This window comes from Marmota flaviventris, chromosome 18 (genome assembly GCF_047511675.1).
Source record: "Marmota flaviventris isolate mMarFla1 chromosome 18, mMarFla1.hap1, whole genome shotgun sequence".
Lineage (NCBI taxonomy): Eukaryota > Metazoa > Chordata > Mammalia > Rodentia > Sciuridae > Marmota > Marmota flaviventris.
The window spans coordinates 35,850,505-35,869,444 of NC_092515.1; the positions used below are offsets into that span (position 1 = coordinate 35,850,505).

Here is an 18,940-nt window from a genome sequence, read left to right on the forward strand (position 1 = left end):
CCCTGAAAGCAGGGGAAAAAGCCGAATGAAGCATCAGGCAGGGTCAGGACGCTGTCTTTGGATAGGCCCAGCTACTCGATTTTCCTCTTCCCTCTTCTCTCTCTTTCTCGTTCTCTCTCTCGATGGGAGAAGAGCCTATGTCAGGGGATCCTTCCTTCCTTCCTTCCTTCCTTCCTTCCTTCCTTTCTTTCTTTCTTTTCTGAGATGAAACTAGCAGAATAAGTTTTGCCAGGCTGATAAATCGGGCTGGAAAGTGTGTCCTAGGGTGCAGGAACAGGAAGTCCCAAGGCCAGAGCCCGGAGAGCAGAGGAGATTGTGGAGAAGTGGCCTGCTATTGTCAGGAGCAAATGGCAGGGATGAGCTTGGCGGGGTGGATTGCGACAGGCCTCAGATTCTGCAAGGCGTACATTTGCATCCTCTGGGCTAGGATTTCACTTGACAGCCTCAACACTGGACATTTTGGGTTAGAGGAGTCTTTCTTGGGAGGTGGGGGTTGGAGGGGGCGCCGTCCTGTGCATTCTGGGTGTTTAGCAGCTTCCCTGATCTCTACCCACTAGTTAAAGGACCTTTGAGGATTTAGGGCCAGGATGGGAACCAGGTCTGTCTGACCCCAAAGCCTGGATAACTTCTGTATGATAGTCTTCTATTTTCCTTCAAGTTCTTGCAAATATTAGATGTCTGTTTGAATGAATGAATGAATGAATGAAGCAAGCAGACACAACATCAGTCATGGCCTGCAGTCCCAGAGCAAACTTTAATTCCCACCTGAGGATAAGCTGGATGGGTTTCCAGGCGGAGGGTATGTGTTGTCCTTCATGAGCCTGAAATGGACCCTCCCATGTCCTCTACTCTGATTCCAGCAAAACCCATCATCCGCCTCTCGTCTGTGGACTCCTCTGACCACCCAGGCTCCTGAAATAGTTACACGCCTATTTCTTAAGAGCCTTTCTGAGGCTTCTTTTCCTCAAATTTAGAAATCCAACTTTATTTTGCCAGGAAAGTAAAAGTTTCTGGAAGGCTCAAGTTGGTCTAAAAGAAGCCTATAATTTGGGTGGGCCTCTGACTCAGTGGTCCGAGATTTGGCTGCCAGTTGGCATCGGCAGGGGTGGCACTGGTGGCCTGGTTTTGTTGCTCAAGGATTATGAATTAATTGGTTGAGAACAGGGCCCAGATAGTAATATTTTATGACATAAAAAGATTTAATTTTTTTAAAAAATTTTGGTATCAGCAATTTTTAAAAAGCTGAGCCTTCAAGGATTCGGTCAAGGATAGAGTGCAAATATTTGAAAAAAAAAATACATCTGTACTGAACATGTACAGTTCCTTGTCATTTTCCCCTACATGAACCAGTATAGTAGTTATTTGCATAACATTTACTTTTGATTAACCAAGTATAACAGCTACTTATACAGCATTTATTTGTATTAGGTATTATAAGGAAGCTGGAGATTACTAGAAGTATACATAGGTATGAGTGTAGGGTATATGCAAAGATGATACCATTTTATGCAAGAAACCTGAGTATCCATGGATTTTGATATCCATGGATACCAAGGGACAACTCTATTAGCCTTTATGTTGCAGGGGCACTCTGCTGACAAATGAGCCAAGAAACACAGAAACTGAAAGGATTAGAGATTAGGATCAGGGGAAATCAGGGAGCCCTCCAGGAAGAGGTGACATTGGAGCTGGGCCTGGCTAGGTATCCAGCAGTAGGCTATAGCTTCTGAGCATCAGATTCAGAGGAAGATGCGGGCAGAGACCCATTCTGGGGGCCTCTACAGCTCCCTGAACCCTCCCAACACTTGGCACACTTTATTGCTGTCTTTTGCAGTTAATGCTACCTCTCATGTTAGAACAGAAGCCCACCAAGGCGGGGACTATGTGCCAGCAGTTCCCTGAGTGTGTGTGAGGCCCAGATGGGCCAGCTAGCCACAGGCCCGAAATGAGGAATGCATGATTGGGGTGCAGAGCCGAGATGCCACACCCAGGTGTTCCCAGGCCTGCTGCTGCATCTTGTGAAGGTGTAGAATTGTTGGGGTACCCTCCCTCCATGGAGCCTGCTGTACTGGATTATCAGTTGGTCTTATTTGACCTTGATCCCAATGGATTTTGATTTGATTCTAATTAGCAAATGGACATCTTGTTCGCAATTCTATTTACCATTCCTTCACTGTATGAGGTGCCTCAATATTCTCAAAACTTCTAAATGTTTATGGTATATTTTCCTTACCTAAGAAACATGTTATTGTAGGTGACCGTATTACAGAGAAGTGACAGCTTAATCAATATCACAAACTGAATGCATCCATGTGACCACGACCTAGATCAGGAGTCAGAGCATGACAAGTCTCCTAGAAATCCCTAGGAGTCCCTCCCAGACAGGAAACTTCTCTCCCATTCCAGAGCATAACTTTTCTGATTTCTAACCCTAGGTGAATTTTGCTTGTTATTGTACAGTGCTTTACTTGAATGGAATTGGACTTCTGTCTCTTCCATGCTCTTTTGACTTTGACTACTTTTTCATAGCATTCGTTATGTGTGAGAGTTTCACCCATTTGGGGGTAGATGCTGTATAATGATTCATTTGAGTTAATGTGACATAATTTATCCATTCTATTGCTAATGGGTATTTGAGTATTTTGCAATTCGGGGATATTATGCTCAAGGCTGTGATGAACTTTCTAGAACATATCTTTTGGTAAACATATGTACAAATTCTATTGGATAAATACCTAAAAGTAGACTTGCTAGGACACAGAGTATGCATATCTTTGATTTTAGAAGATATTCTTAGACAGGAGACTTGTTTATTCCTGTCTTAGTCTCTAGACAAGAGATTCTCAGGTTCAGCAAGATGAGCATTTTGGATGGGATAATTCTTTGTTATTGGAGACCGTCCTGGGCATTTAGGATGTCTAGCAGCACTGGAGTCATGTCAATAGAAAGCACCTCGGACATTGTCAAACATGCTCTGGGGTGCAAGATAGGCTCTTCCTCCTCTAGAGACTTGCTGCTGCAGAGGGTGAGCTCTAGAAAGCAGAAACCTTCCCTGTCTTATCAGTGTGTCCCCAGTGCTAGCCATGCAGCAGGCACTTTGGAGAGCCATCCTGGGGTACAGGCCATGGCTGACCAGAGCCAGTCCATGTGATGCCTGCAGTGGCCAGTGCCCCCGAGTCAGGGAGAGTGGCTGACCCCTGTCTCCATCAGGGTGCATGTGGGACAGGCCCATGAGCATGGCCTTGGACATGCTCCTTGACGCTGTTTTCCCTGGTCCCCCACCTCTCCTCCCCACAGGCGTGGTGTCCTGCATCTTCACGAGAGCAGCGGGATTCACGACATCGGCCTGCCCCAGTGGCAGCTCCTCCTCTGTCTGATGTTTGTTGTCGTCATCCTGTATTTCAGCCTCTGGAAAGGTGTGAAGACATCAGGAAAGGTAATGTCCCTGTTTTTCTTTCAGTTGGGAGCTTGGCCTTGGGGGAAAAAAAAATTTCTAGCTATAACCATGTGGTTGATGAAAAGACAAGGGAGCTCTAAGAATACTGAGCCTCGTTCAGCCCTCAGCTCTGCATTGACACGGATGAATCCCTTCCTTCCCTAAGCCTGAGTCACCCCAACAGCAGGGTGAATGGGTGCAAGTGGATCTGGGCTTTTCATACTTTTCAGTCAAACTCCCCTAATAGCAGAGACCAGGTACTGGGACACCCCTAAAGACTTGGGGATCAAACCTAAAACAACACTTGACCCATCTCTACCTTGATAGATCTTGAATTTTGACCTAAAGCTTCATGCAAATGTTGCACAGAACATAATTATTTGGAATATAATGGAACATAATCATTTGTCTTACTATAAAATTAGTAAATCTCCACCCTTCTGAATTTTTGAGTAAAAGAGAATGCTCCAGAAGATATCCAGCTGTATGCTGTGGGCTTGTGTTTCCTCTGAAACAGTGCTGAGGGGCCCCAGGGGTCTGGGTGCTTTGGAAAGAAGCACACAGGGTAAGATGGTCATGGAGGCCCAGCTGAGATGGGGCATTCTCAGCTTGGGTGACACTGCCCTCTACAGTCAGCCTCTAAAAGTGGAGTATACTCAGGGAATGGCCTGCACTGACTTGTTAGCCTGTGGAATATCATGGGGACACCAATCCCTCTGGGTTCTAGAACTTGAGTGTATGAAAAAGAATGAAGCTGGGGAATGTCTTTCCAGTGTTTTTCTTAGCAATTGGTGTGTAATGAACCACCCTGAAATGTGGTGATTTTAAATATTTAACTCTCATTCTGGGAGTTGACTGGGCTCAGCGGGGTGGTTCTTCTGCTCCTCTGTGTTGCTTGGGTATCTCGCAGCATGGTGGCTGTGTTTCCAGATCACGTTCCAAGCAGACAAGACCTGATGTGCAATAGCTCTTCCAGTCTCTCTTGCATGATGCTAGCTATTGTCTAATGGCCAAAGCAACTCTTGTGATGAAGACTTGAGTTCATGTGGGAGGAGATTACACACAGATGGAAGTTCATTGGAGGGGTGAGGGGTCACAAGGCAAGTCTGCTGAAATCAGATAGGGATGAATTTGGAAGAAGCTTCATTCAGTAACTGGTTTTGGAAAGCAGGGTGCATCAGGATTCTGTCTGGTACTTTGACATTTTTATTATACCTTTGAGATCAAGGACAGGGACAGGGGACCAACAGCCACTGGGAATGTAATCTGTTAACAATTGGAGGTGAAATTTCCTATCGGCACATTGGGGATACAGTAATTTTTTTCCTAAGGAAGGACTAAAATGGAATGCAGATTAGGATTGGAAGGAATTCTGGAGTGTAGAGCAAAATCAGTCTAGGATCACCACCATCTCAACAAGTGGCACATAGTAGGTCTTCAGTAAATATCTGTTAAAGGACTGAAGAATGGGTGGGTAAATAAGTCTTTAATACTTTATTAAGGATTCTTTTGAATTCAGTTCAACTCATCAAACTTAGTAAACTTTTTAACTTATTGTGGACACCTACTGTGTGCTAGGCTTGATGCCAGTACCGATGATGCAAGAATAAGTAAGACAAATTTTTTCTTCAATTTCTTTTAGTCTATATTCATTATGGATGGGTTGTGGGTCAGCCAATGTCACAGTGTCTTGGGACTCTATCCAGAGCTATATATGGGTGTCTCCCTTTACACTAATATTAACGGTTACAATCTACACATGGTATTATGTATTTTGCTTATTTATATATTTATTTATTTTGTGGTGCTGGGGTTGGAACCCAGGGCCTTGTGTGTGCCAGGCCAGCGCTCTACCACTAAGTCACATCCCAGCATTTCTTGCTTTATATTTTAAAGTTAATTTTACCTTGGAGATAATTTCCCATTATGTGGTCAGGTTATACCTTAATAGAAATACAAACAGCGGGTTTTTAAGCTGTCATTAGATCAACTTAGTGGGTTGCCACAAGTTTTTAAAATGGTATAGGCTAGATCATCAGAGGGCATTGCATAAAGAAGAGATGAGCTGTCTCGAGCCATTCAGTTTCAGTTTAGGCAGCCTATATGTTTATGTGTAGTTGAACTTGACATAGAAAGTATTCCTTACCAAAGGATATGGTTAAAAAGCCTGAGATGCTGCATTAGTAGAGGAAGGGAGATCTTTGGATTGAGGGAGTCTACAAAGACTGTGGAGAAGAGGGCATTTGTGCTGGGTCTGTGAGGACAGGCATGGGTAGAAATGAGGAGGAAGGAAGAGGTTCTCTATGGAAGGATCCTCATGAACAAAGCCACAGAGGTGTGGAAGCTCCAGCCCAGCCTGAGTTAGTGCTTTCTGTAACTCTCTAGCTACCAGAGCAGGACTCTCCTGGCCTCCTCAGAGGCCCACGGCAGAGTCATAGTCTATCCCTGTGAACGACAGAAGTGTAGTCTACTGGCCCGTGTGTGGGGTCACCACAGGCTTCTAATACCGCAGGCCAAGATTAAGTTCCCCACAGCCCCTGCCAAAGGGGTGCAGCCTGCACCATTTAGCTTGGAACTTGGCCAGAGCAGAGCACAAGCTGTCTACAGCCAGCCAACTGGATGCTACAGAGAGGCCAGGAGGAGCATGATCAGTTTCTCTTGCCAAATGCACTTTCAGAGGCGAGGAGGAGGAGTGTAATGAAGGGTGGGACGGTTGTGTCACCCCAGGGAAGTCCCCCATGTGGAAACAGGAGGAGCGGGGAATATGAGTCCCCCCTTGTATGCATCCGCTGAAGCCACAGCCCACACTCTGCGCAAGTCCCCCAGTGTTCTGGCACTTGAGCAGGCAGAGGCCCCAGGCAGTCCGTGGGGAAGATTTTTAGAACAAGGAGCTTTGCTTAGGACATTCCTGTGCCCTGCTTTTAATAGTTTTTATAAAATGGCTCAGGAGGAAACCAAGAATGTTGCTTATCTCTTCCCGGACGATGTCTGGAACAGCACACAGCTTTTCTTAGCAGCCTTCCTCGGCTGCAGAGCCTGCCTGAGGTGAATCATGAATGCACACACTTCCCATCTGGGCAAGTGGAGGCTGGGGTTCAGAAGATGCTGACTCCTGGGCCCCGGAGATGGTGGGAGCAGGTCTGAATGGGACAGGGGTTATCCCAGGCCACTCACCCGATGACAACTGGGTTGTCCCATCCAGCACCTCAGGGTGGAAGGTGAGGCCTGAGCAGTGCTTGCTATGCTGGAGCCCCACCCTCTTTCTGGATCTCCCGCACCTGTCTACTCTGTGAACATATTGGACTCAGACCTCAGGCTCCCCTTCCCTGGAGAGAAACCAAGACATTGGAGTTGGCTGGGATCAGCGTCACTCACCCACTTCACTGCCAGCTTTTGGGCTGTTTGGGGGGTGGCCCTAGATGGAGCACCTCCTGAATTCAAGCAGAGATGGTGCTACTGGGAAGAGAGAGAGCCAGATCAATTCAAAGGAAACCTGAGCTCTAGAATATTTAAATTAAAAAATAGCCCTGTTACTTTCATATTCAAGTCATAATTCTAGCCAAGCCTTCCCACTACTGTCTCAATTCAGGCTGGTCCTGGCTTGCCTTGGTAACTTGTTTGGACCCAGTTGTGATGAACAACATCATTTGCATATGAGCCACACATATACCAAAATACGTGTAGCTCAGTGTTTTCTTGAGTAACATCAGTGCATAGCACACACCCCATAAGTCTTTTTTTAAAAAAAACTGTGCCTTCATTATTAATGAAAATGTCCCTGAGACCCAGTTCAGAGGTCCACAAATTCTAAGTCAGTAAAGGTTAAATTAATGCGGTATGGACATTTATGTTCTCTATTAGGCCTTAGAGTAGATCAGGAGCTTCTCTAACATGAGTGTATGTGAAGATTATTTGGGGGGCTTGTTAAAACTCAAATTCCTTGTCCTTTCTTGAGAGTCTGGGAACTCTTGGAGATGCTGATGCTGATGTTGCTGGTTCACCGACTTCACCTGAGTCTAGGCAATTCTTTTCCCAATGCCAGGATTTATTGTAAGGCTTCTATACCTTCAAGTGAGGTACATTTACCTCACTGTTCTCCTGGGCAGCTCATTTCCATTAGAGAGCTCTATCATTCAAAAGTTCTTCCTTTCTTGGAACCAAGATCCTCCTCATTTTGATGATAAGCAACTGGTTTGGGTTTAGTACCCCCGGAACTTCACAAATTATCTGCAGAAACATCAGGCGGTTAAGAAATTTCAGGTGATAGAAAAAAGTGACATTCCTTGGGGTCTAGGAACATGCTTTCTAAGACCAATGGGCTGTTCATTGTCTTATGCTCAAAGTAAAATTTGCACTCAAAGTTAAACTTTTAATAGGAGTTTGATTTCTCGTGGCCAGAGATGCATTGTGAGTTGAATTCTGAGAGCAGAAAGGCCTGGGATGGAGACAGAACCCAAATGTCCCTCTATTTGACCAAGGTGCATACAGGGCTCCTGTGGGCAAGGGTGAGCTATGGCCTGAGGATCTAGGAGTCTCACTTTTGACACAAAGTCTTAGGCAGTGGAACTCACATAAGCCATCAATTCTGAGAACCTTCGACAAGACTCGGATGGTTTAGTTTTGAAGATGTGTGCATGGGCAGAGCAAGCTCCTGTTGTCGTGTTGTCTGTGCTTGACTGTTGTCACGGTCAGCTCGGTCACGCTCTGACGTGTTCCCATGTTGGAACCTCACATATGGCCAATGCAGGGCCACCCCCAGGCCCAAGGAGAGATCCTCTGGAGTAAAAAATGCAAGATTTATTTTTCTTTTTTGAAAAAAATAAAGTTTGTGTGGTTACCTCTGACCTGTGGAGATGGGCCGGGCAGCTTGGGCTTCAGCTACTGACAAGAATTGTAGGGGCCCATAGTAGATAGGACCGCCCCCCACAAAGGTATGGGAGGAATCTCTGTGTTTGATGCTAAGGACCCACTTGTTCTGGTTAGGGAGACCAAGTCCAGGGCCATTGAGTGAGGCCACCCAGATTGAACAGCTCCCTTTCCAGGTCATGTCTACCTCCCCAGTTGTCCAATCATTCATCCAATAAATGGTTTAAAGGACCCATTCAAGCCAGGTGCTGGGCATAATTTTTTGAAACTTTTGTTTCTAAGGTGTGACAGTCCAGTGGGAAGGACAGACAAACAAACAAAGAGAATACATTTCCGTCTTTAAGCGTAGGCATGGAAAACATAGGACTTTATTTTCTGTGTCTTGATTTTTGTTTTGAGCCCTTATCTTTCAAGGTGGACAAAGAACTTGACTCTCAGTCATGTACTGAGGGTTCCATTTTCTCCCAAGGGACGTGCAAAGACCCTGGGGGCTGCAGAGTGCCAGAACTTTTGAGGGGAGGAACCACCTGGTCTTTAATTTATGTGTGCTCTCCTGTTTCAGCTGAGTCTTCCTTGGGTCTGACCACCCTGGCCCTGGCTCGATTTTCTGTTCAGGGTGCAGTATTTTATTACAAGGATGCCCACAGCTGCATTTGCCTATAGCAGGGATTTTTAACCTTGAAATTGATGTCACTTGGGAAGTTTTTGAAATACACCGAAGTTCAGTCTGGGTTCAGATATCACCTCAGACCAGTTAGATCGGAAACTCCGAGACTGAGAACTGAGCATAGGCATTCTTATCTAGAGCTTCCCCAGGGACAATGACATGTGGCCACCGGCACCAAGGAACAGCCAAGAGGCCTGCATAGCCCTTAGCATCCACATTTTGTAATCTCTTCCTCCGAGTGGGCAGGAGAGTGAAGTGGCTCTTTTTAGTCTGAGGATGATCTCTTCCCCTTTGCGTTTCTGAAAAAGACACTTTGTCTTTGTCCCAAATCTGCTCCAGTTAATATGGAGAAGGGACAGAGACTCTGCTTTCTGCCCAACCACAGACCTGCTTGGGCAGTGGGCTTCGGAGGGTGTGCTTAAGTGGGGGTAAAGGAAAAGAGGGAGAAGCCACAAATTTGGAGAAAAAGAAGGGAGGAGAAGAAGAAGGAGGAGGAGGAGGAGGGAGGAAAAAAATGAAGATCTTTAAAACCCTGCCTGGGTCCAGAAAATACCTGTGGTCGGATGCATGCAGGACTGGCAGGAATAGTGGACACAAAAATGGGGATAAGCTTAGTTCTACCTGAGGCAACTCAAAGGGACCAGGAGAGGTGGCTTTGTGAGGGGTGGCACCTGTGCTATGAGAGCCTGGTCTTTGCCCATGGCGACCTCAGCTTCCGTCTCAGCACCATGGAGATGGCCTCGCGGGTTCTGAGCTTCCCCGGGTGCGCCAGCTCCGTTCACTGTTCTGTCCTTGGAGTCTGGCTCGGGGCTGACCTGGAGGTGGAGCCTGGCACGTGTGTTGGGTGAAGGGAGCTGGCGGGAGGGCCTGACTGGCTCTCTGGGAGAGGACCCCGTGTCCCTCCAGCACCCTCCCCTCAGCGGGAGGCCGATGGAGGGGCTCACAGCCGCGTGTCCGTTGCCAGGTGGTGTGGATCACGGCCACCCTGCCGTACTTTGTGCTCTTCGTGCTCCTGGTCCATGGCGTCACGCTGCCCGGCGCCTCCAACGGCATCAACGCCTACCTGCACATCGACTTCCACCGCCTAAAGGAGGCCACGGTCAGTGTCACCCCGACTGGGCCAGGGCAGGGAGGGCTCTCAGGAGCAGACGGTGATGGGAGAAACTGGTCCCAGTTCTGCCACAAACTCGTTGTGCAGCTGTGGACAGGACCCCTCCGGCTCCGAGTGGCAGGTCCCCTGAGGGTCTGCCCGTCCCACTCTGATGGCCTGGACTTCTGTGGTTCCCTTTAGTGGCCTTCATGGGCCACACTTTGCAATGTGGGCCAGACCGTGTACGGGGACCAGGATGCCCTCGGTGCTTACTCCTGTCCTGTGCCCACGGCACCCTCGTCCACCCCAGTCGCCCCTTCCCTATTTCTCTAGTCCCCAGCCATGGCCTTTGCACCATCCTGTCATGTCAGCAGAAAGAGCAGCCTTAGCCCCCAGGGAGACCTGGACCTGCCACCTCTCTCCCCCAGCAGCCTCCTCCAGCTCACCGTCCTGCCTAAAGTCCCAAATTGCAATGAAGAAGGGGTGAATTTGGTAATGAAGTCCAGGGCAGTGGGTAAGGATGGGTGCAGAGACCATCTTGGAGGGGCCGAGTGCCTTGAGCATCTTTAAATAACAGCCAAGATCACTTCCAGCCTCTTCCCGCAGGTCCCCACCAGGGAGAAAACCTCAACAACTTTCTCACAGTTCTCCAGGGCTTCTTCGCTTTTTATTTGAACCCACAAAGATCCTGGCAGGCGGCAGCAACATAGAATTAGGAGAGATATATCCCAGTGTGCTTCCTGCCCCGCTCAATGTCCCAGCACATCACCATGCTGTAGACCAACGGCCAAGAGAAAACCTATTGACTTAGCAACTTCCAGAAATGTAACCCAGCATGAATCTGCCTTGTTAATTGTGAAACATATGAGTCCACTTGTTCTGCAACTGTCTCGCTGTCCCCAGTCATTCAGACACGTGGAGATCAAGCCCTTCATGCAGTCTGAAGGAGCAGACCCCCCACCCCCCCGTGAGAGTGCCCCCCTCATTGTGCGATGGGGAGAGAACAGAAATCTCCCCATTCAAATCTGAATTGCAGCTCAGTTCCTATGGACTAGGTATAATGACCCCCACTACACAGAAGAGGGCTGATGATATTAGAGGGGTGAGGTTGACCAGGGCTAACCCTGGCAGGGAGGTGGGAGAGGGGCTCATATCTTCAGGCCTCCAGCTGTGTGCACGCATCACCCCAAAGATGCAATCAATAAACCCCATTGCTTTCCAAGGCCACCATTTGTCCTAGACTCGGAAAAGTCCACTCATTAATCCCTTGCTGTAGATGTCAACCCCTTAACTCCTAAGGTGGTCAGGACCCTCTGCTCTTGCCCTGTTGACCCCCTGGCTTAGAACTAGGAAGCTGATAAACTGTCTTGGGAAATTAAGGGCTTTCAGCTGATGCCGTGAGTTCCTCCAACCTGAGGTTGCCCCTGGCTGCCCAAGGCTGGGAGATGCTAGGGAGACCCCCGCTGTCTCTGGGAGAGGGGGCGTTCCCTGGTCCCAGAGCATCCCGGGGGCTTTCTGTCCACCCCGAGCTCCAGTTCTGTAGGCAGCAGAGGGTGACGGCTTTTGTCTGCGCTTTCAGGTGTGGATTGATGCTGCAACTCAGATATTCTTTTCCTTGGGGGCTGGATTTGGAGTCTTGATCGCATTCGCCAGTTACAACAAGTTTGACAACAACTGTTACAGGTAAGTTCCTTCTCCGAGCTATGAAAAGCTCAGACCTTTGTGGGGATGGAAGAGGGGTCTGGGTCTGGTCCGGATGTTCTTGGACAAGCCAAATTTCCTTGCCGTGGACATCCTGGGCATTCTGTGAATGCTGATGGACCTGTGGTGTCCTGATGAATGTGTTTACTCCGGGATGCTTTTTAAACGGTCATGAGGTACCCACCAGGGAAAGCTGGGGTCAGTAGGATCAGGAGATCCTGGATATGGGTCAGAGGAGCACCGTGTGACTTTCAGAGCAGACGGTGCTGCCTGGCTTTGTCCGTCAGATGACCAGGCAGCCAGGGGTGGAATAGCCCGGCTGATCAGGCCTGGCTGGGTCAGAGGTAGGACTGGAGGGGAGAGTGAGTCAGACCTGCTCCAGTCTGGGTCAGTAAGTTCTCAGTGCTGCCCCCTGCAGGCCCAGTGCTATGAGGACTGCAGAGATGGGTACAGATCAGAGTCCATCTGTCACCCCATCTGAGGCTTAAGCAGAATGACAGTGTCTTTGGTACAAGAAAGAGTAGAATGACTATGTGCCATCAGGGCAAGTTTCAGGATGGGGAAGGAAGGGCGTAGTGGTCGGCCTTGGATAGACTACGGCTGGCAGACCTGGGGTGGAAGGCACGTGTGGTGAGGAGCAGCATGCACCAGGGCTGGGACCAGCAAAGTGACTGGCCTGGTTCGCTTAAGGAGTACATATTGGAAGTCATGGGAAATTACCCTAATTGATGCCAAGGTGAGCCGTTGGGAGACCCTGGGGAGCCATGGAGAGTTTGGAAGAAGAAGCCTCGTGACCTGATTCCCCAACAAGAGTTGGATACCAGAGTCTGGCATTGAACTATTCCCTCCACAGCTAGTCATCTACTTCTTGCACCAGCAGCTACTGACCCAGCGAAGGTCACTAGGGGTCCATGTGGCACCAGGATATGGCATTTGAGGCTAGGTCCAGGCTGCAGATTCCACAGATGGGCAGAGATCTGTGGTGGGCAGGGCTGGAGGGTGAGAGTCAGGGGGACTTGAACTAGCAGCACTTCTTTCCCCCAGGGACGCCCTGCTGACCAGCACCATCAACTGTGTCACCAGCTTTATCTCTGGGTTTGCCATCTTCTCCATCCTCGGTTACATGGCGCATGAACACAAGGTCAACATCGAGGATGTTGCCACTGAAGGTGGGTGAGCAGACCACTTTGGCTCCAGCCAAGGGAGGAGGGACCAAGAAAGCCACCTCATTCCTGGCTGCAAAGCCCTCCCCTGGCTGTAGGACTGTGAGGGCTGGCGTTTCCAAACCGTCCCCTTGATAGACTTTCCCTGAGGCTGTCAGTGGGAATTCCAGGCAACGCTGGGCCCTGGATAGGCAACAGAACCTTCTTCTGAGTTGGACTAGGAGGAACAGTTCTTGAAGTGCCCCACTCTGGAAGCCCCTATGCTAATCATTTTACATATGTCTAAGTCCATTTTCTGTTGCTATAACAAAGTACCTGAGGCAGTGTGATTTATGCGTAAAAGAAATTCAATGAGTTCACAGATCTAGAGATCTAAGAGTGTGACAGTAACATCCACTGAGCTTCTGGTGAGGGCCACATGCTATTCAACTCACCACAAAGTAGAAGGGGAAATGACTGTGTAGAAGGGCTGGGTGTGGAGCATTTTAAATAATCTGCTCTCCCATTAACAATCCAGTCCTTAAAGAGCAATGTTCACTCCTACAAGAAAAATGTTAATCCTAATAACCTAGTAACCTCTTTAAGTCCCCATCGCCTCTTGATATTGCTATACTGGGGTCTGGACCTCAGCATGAGTTTTGGTGGGGACAACTCTACGTTCAAACCATAGGAACTTAATTCCACTTAGTGCTCACAAGACTGAGAGGTAAGAGTCACTTTAATGATGACAAAAGTAAGACAACCAAACCACGAGGACCAAGGTCACCCAGTTGGTGAACAATGATGCCAGCTATTCATCAGTCTGGCTTTAGGAGCCACGTCCTTCTCCACTGCTTCCTGTATTCTTACCACCACAAAGAAGCTGAGACCTGGGTAAGGGCTCCCTCTAATTGACTCTGAGGACCACCAGCTTTTGAAAATAAGAGTGGATCCTTCATGGCGTGTAGGAGATGGGTTTGCCTCATGTAGCTTATGGCTGTCTAGGCAAAGGCACTGCTCTTTGGCTGGATGTTTGAGGTCAATTTCCTTGATATGCTGGCTGTGTTAGCCAGCTATCCGTTACTGTAATAAAATACCTGAGAAAATCAACTTATAAAGAGGAAAGGCTTATTTTGAATCAAGTTTTGGAGGTTTTAGTCCATGGTTGGGGACCCTGTGGCTTGTGGTCCTACAGGCTTCACGTGTCATCTCCTGACCTTGGGTGTGCACTACCCACTACACATGACTGACCAAGTGTCCTGGGGCCGAGCTTGAGCAGATGTTCCCCAGCTCCCTGCGGTTCTGATCAGTAGTCCCAGCCATTGATCAGGACCTTGATGTCTGTTACAGGAGCTGGCCTCGTGTTCATCCTGTATCCAGAAGCCATTTCCACCCTGTCGGGATCGACATTCTGGGCTATCTTGTTTTTCATCATGCTCCTGGCCCTGGGCCTTGACAGCTCCGTGAGTGACCCTGCTCAGGATCTGCCCCATCCCTGGGCCCGACCCGCCTCCCTGAGGGTCACCCCGACTCAGCCTGCAAAAGGAGCATTCCTCGTTGTGCAGACAGGGCTGAATGCAGAGGGGACATGGTGGCATCTTCTGGTCCAACCAAGCACTTTCCCACTTATTCTATTTCATCATCGACAACCAACAAAAACATTTCTTAGATCCTTTTGTGAGGCTCACATGCAGGACTGGATTTCCTGACATCTTTTTATATCTGTGACCACCCCTTGCACATCGTGCCTGAGGTGTGACAAACAGCTTCCTCCCGCTGCCTTTCTGTTAACTGATAGATCTGCCAGGAGCAGGTGTTGAGTCCCGGGGGAGAATTCTGATTTTGATTGACAATGTCTGCCAAGAGGAGAGGACAGGAGCATGGTGGCCCGTGTCTTCTTCAGCCAGTGGCTCATCCCTTAGGGGATGCGTGTGCCCAGAGCAATAGGATTGGAGAGCCATTTGGACCTAGAGTCTGGAGTCCGAGGTGACCACTTGATAGATTAGAAAGGCAGCTGAAAGTCCTTGTCAAAAACTGCTTCTTTGAAGTTGCCCAAACTAGAAGCTCTTCTCTGGTGGATATTTCTAGAAAGCCCTTTTTGTATGCAAATGTGTGCCCTGGGGAATACACTGGACGCTCTTCACTCTCTGCGGGGGTCCTCAGTCTCCTTGGGGCTGAGGGAGCCATCAGGCAGCTGGAGGTGGGTGGACAGGTCAACTTAATTCTCCACCCTCTATGTCTGAGTTTGACTGACAGCAGGGCAGGACAGGGAGGAGAGGAGGGGGAGGAAGGTAGGACCACGCACTGACTTCTTGAGAGAGGTCAGGGTGCCTCAGACTGAGGGCCACCTGCTCCACACCCACCTGTTCCCTCCAGATGGGAGGCATGGAGGCTGTCATCACGGGCCTGGCCGACGACTTCCAGGTGCTCAAGCGACACCGGAAACTCTTCACGTTGGGCGTCACTGTGGGCACTTTCCTTCTGGCCCTGTTTTGCATAACCAAGGTGAGGAGGGACTCGGGGCCACTTGGAGCTTCCGGGACTGCATGTCAGTCCCCAGTGGTGGAGCTGGCGCGTGCAGGGCTGGGCTGAGCCCATGGAGCAATGGGGTATGAGAGCAGGGGCCAGCATCGTCCTCAGCCCTGCGGCCCCTCCTCTGGGTGACCCTCCACCTCTGAGCCCGAGGATCTCCAGGCTCCCCTGCTGCTTATTGATTTTGGGGCAGCAGAGCCCCCCTGAAGTCCATCTCACCACCCCTAGAGCCCATGGCTCCCAGAGGCCTTGGTTAGAATGCAAACAGGTAGGTCCTATGTGTAGGGCCACAACCCTGTCACCTGCATTCCCTAACAGGGTTCTGAGCATGTGGGTCAGGGGACAGGTAAGACATGGTAGATGCAACAGTCAGTGGCCTCTTCTGGCCAACGATGGCCCCAGGCCTGCTCTCTGTGCCCCAGGGTGGAATCTACGTGCTGACTCTCCTGGACACGTTTGCGGCCGGCACCTCCATCCTCTTTGCTGTGCTGATGGAAGCCATCGGAGTGTCCTGGTTCTATGGTATGTGAACAGCTCTGGTCCCCAGGGCTCCTGGGGCCCTCCGGGATGTGAGAGGACATTCCATTCCTAGGCAGCCTCCTGACTCTCCAGAGTTGGGCAGGCCTCATGTGGGGAACACGTCTCCCTGATGCCAGCTCCTCTTTGGACAAACTCCCTTTAACAGGAAGCGACAGAGGCCCTGGAGGCACCAAGCTTCGGGGTCTAAAGAGGAGCCCATGGGAGTTACTGAGCCCACCCATGGAATTCATTCTCACCTAGGGTTGTCAGGCTGAGCAGGCAAAAGACAGAATGCCCAGTTAATCTCGGATTTCAGATAAACAATGTTTTTTTCCTTTTTGTTTTTTAGTAAAATTATGTCCCAAATGCTGCATAGACGTATTGATCCTACTCCGTTTCAAACTCAACTGGGGATCTTGTGTTTTATCTGATAACCTTATTCTAGAACCTGAGAAAACATTTGATCAACTGTCAGATGCTAATTGCTGTTTTTCCCCTCTATGGGACACCCAAGTATGAGTCTTGTTCTGACTTTTCTTGGGAGGTGATTGCAGTGTAGGAGCCTGACCTCTTCTATCTGATTGCAGCCAGGGACACAATACACGTATGTATACGTGGGCATGCAAAAAGGGTGTGCACACGGTTGTTATTTTCAGAAAAAGAATAAGAAGAAAGAGCTGAGCTTTGGAGTCAGGGCAATGTGGCTCTGTAGCCTGGGGCGAGTCCTCTGCCCTGCCCGAGCCCTGGCTTCCCTCTTACACACTAATCGGGGTGGCTTATAAAAGGTGACACTGTCCTTGAGTTTGTCCTTTCCCTTGCTCTGCATCAATAAAGTGCCTTCCCAGGTCTCCTCAGCCCCAGCGGCTCAGTCTCTGACCCCCCTGTCCTGCCGTCTACTTGGAGCCAGAACTTCCAGGGGTGGGGGACCCAGGGGATACCCTGGCTCTGGGGGTCCAGCCTGCCATGGGGAGGGACTGCCGTGACAGGCGTGCCCTCGTGTGCCCAGGTGTGGACAGGTTTAGCAACGACATCCAGCAGATGATGGGGTTCAAGCCCGGGCTGTATTGGCGACTGTGCTGGAAGTTTGTGAGCCCTGCCTTCCTCCTGGTGCGTACTGTGTGGCTGGGAGCCCAGGGTGGGCTGGGGTGGAGACCTTTGCTTTCGGGGAGGAGGCACGGGGCCTTGGAGGCCAGCCGTGCCGACAGGAGCCTGGGGTGCTCAGCCTGGGGACGTGGTGGGCGTCCACCTCAGCAGTTGCCCTCTGGGATTCTCTTCCTCCCCGCTCTCTCCTTTCCCTGGGATCCACTCCCTCCTGCTTCATCTCTCCTGGCTCTTCTCCCCCCCACGCTCTCCTCCCCCTCCCCTCGTACCCGCCCCAGTTCGTGGTGGTGGTCAGCATCATCAACTTCAAGCCGCTCACCTACGACGACTACGTCTTCCCGCCCTGGGCCAACTGGGTGGGCTGGGGCATCGCCCTGTCCTCCATGGTCCTGGTCCCTGCCTACATCATCTACAAGTTCCTCAGCCTGCGGGGCTCCCTCTGGGAGGTGAGCTCTGGGTTGGTCGTGGGGGTGGGATGGGAAGTGACATTTCTGTTGGGGTGAGACAGAAGGACAGGGCTGCCGGGGCCAGACAGATCTGCCTCACTGGCCAAGTTATCCATCTCCTTGAGCCTCCGTGTCCACCTCTGTCCCCGAGGACCATGTTGTGCACCTTTAAAGGAGAAAGGACGTCCTCAGCACAGGGCCCAGCACGTAGGAGCTGGGCCAGCTGTCACCATGTCACCATGGCTGTTCCTGCCACTGTAAGCAAGGAGAGGCTCAGCCCTGGAGTCAGGAAGGATCCGTCAGCCAGACCGCCCGAGCTGGGCCCACTTCTGGGTCCCCTTCTAAAGTTGGCAGATGTCCCAGCTCTCCCTACCCAGCCCACTGATCTGGTCATCTGGGTTTCCGTACTTCTTTCCTGACCATAATGACCTGAGCAGCCTAAATCAAGGACTTCTAACATGTTTTCCTTTTTTACACACATGCACACGCACAAGTCCCTGTGGATGTCTGGGACATGGAGCCCGCCCGTGTTCTGAAATTATGTCATTCCCACTATTTGACTGTGAAAATCCACCCCCCCTTGTTTTTTTAATTAACTAATGGCCGTAGTCTTTCCTTCATGTCCTTACTTTGTAAAACAAAGATCCCATTCCTTCCTTCCTTGATCTGCTCACTGGAGAGGTATTCATCAAGACTCTAGTGTGTGCCAGGCACCGTTCCAGGAACTATATTAAGAAAATCCCTGTCCTTATCACGCTGAAATCCCAAAGTCAGACAGCCGCCGTCCTGGCTCACGGGGCGGACCGTGTTCAGCCAGCTTCACCCCGGATGTGGGAGCCAGGACCGGGACCTTCATTCCTCACCCGTTGGGAGCGGAGGGCCTCCCGTCATGGAGGGTCAGCCGTTGACTCAGGCTCCCTCCTCAGTCCCTGCATTGGGTCCACCTCAGGAGGCCCTCCCTGATCCCACGCCAGCCCAGGCGCCTCCTCCGTCTCTCACTGTCCACTCACTGCGACCATAGTTTGAAGTGACCTGTATGTGTTGGCTCAGTGCCAGCCCCTAATGGGCTGTCAGGTCCCCAGGGGACCCTGTGGGTCTCCTGCAGCTCCCATCCGCAGGCCTCCCCAGCGCCTGAGCACAAGAGCAGGCCTGACAAACGTTCCCGGGAAGAAGGACCCGAGGGGACCGAGTGGGAGGGTGTCTCTATAGATGCAAGAGGGGCTTCAGGTCTAAAGGTGCCAGCTGACTGCTGGGAAGGTGTCCCTGGGCCAAACTGAGGCTCCCCCCTGCTCCATCTCCACAGAGAGTGGCCTACGGCGTCACACCGGAGAATGAGCACCACCTGGTGGCGGAGAGGGACGTCAGGCAGTTCCAGGTCGGTGCAGCCGGGAGCACAGGCTTGGGGTGGGGTGGGCCCCAGCTGTCCCCCGCTGTACAGCT

General features: G+C 50.4%; 1 protein-coding gene across 1 annotated transcript in view; it reads left to right on the forward strand.

Moving 5' to 3' along the window:
- Slc6a2 (solute carrier family 6 member 2) overlaps positions 1-18,940 on the forward strand; it is a 35,396-nt gene that overhangs the window by 15,731 nt on the left and 725 nt on the right. Inside the window, exons 4-13 of the mRNA XM_034635973.2 lie at positions 3,298-3,436; positions 9,934-10,068; positions 11,639-11,742; positions 12,805-12,929; positions 14,253-14,365; positions 15,279-15,407; positions 15,857-15,956; positions 16,960-17,060; positions 17,333-17,500; positions 18,804-18,875. Coding sequence (XP_034491864.2) covers positions 3,298-3,436; positions 9,934-10,068; positions 11,639-11,742; positions 12,805-12,929; positions 14,253-14,365; positions 15,279-15,407; positions 15,857-15,956; positions 16,960-17,060; positions 17,333-17,500; positions 18,804-18,875 — 1,186 coding nt within the window. The remainder of the gene's footprint in view (positions 1-3,297; positions 3,437-9,933; positions 10,069-11,638; positions 11,743-12,804; positions 12,930-14,252; positions 14,366-15,278; positions 15,408-15,856; positions 15,957-16,959; positions 17,061-17,332; positions 17,501-18,803; positions 18,876-18,940) is intronic.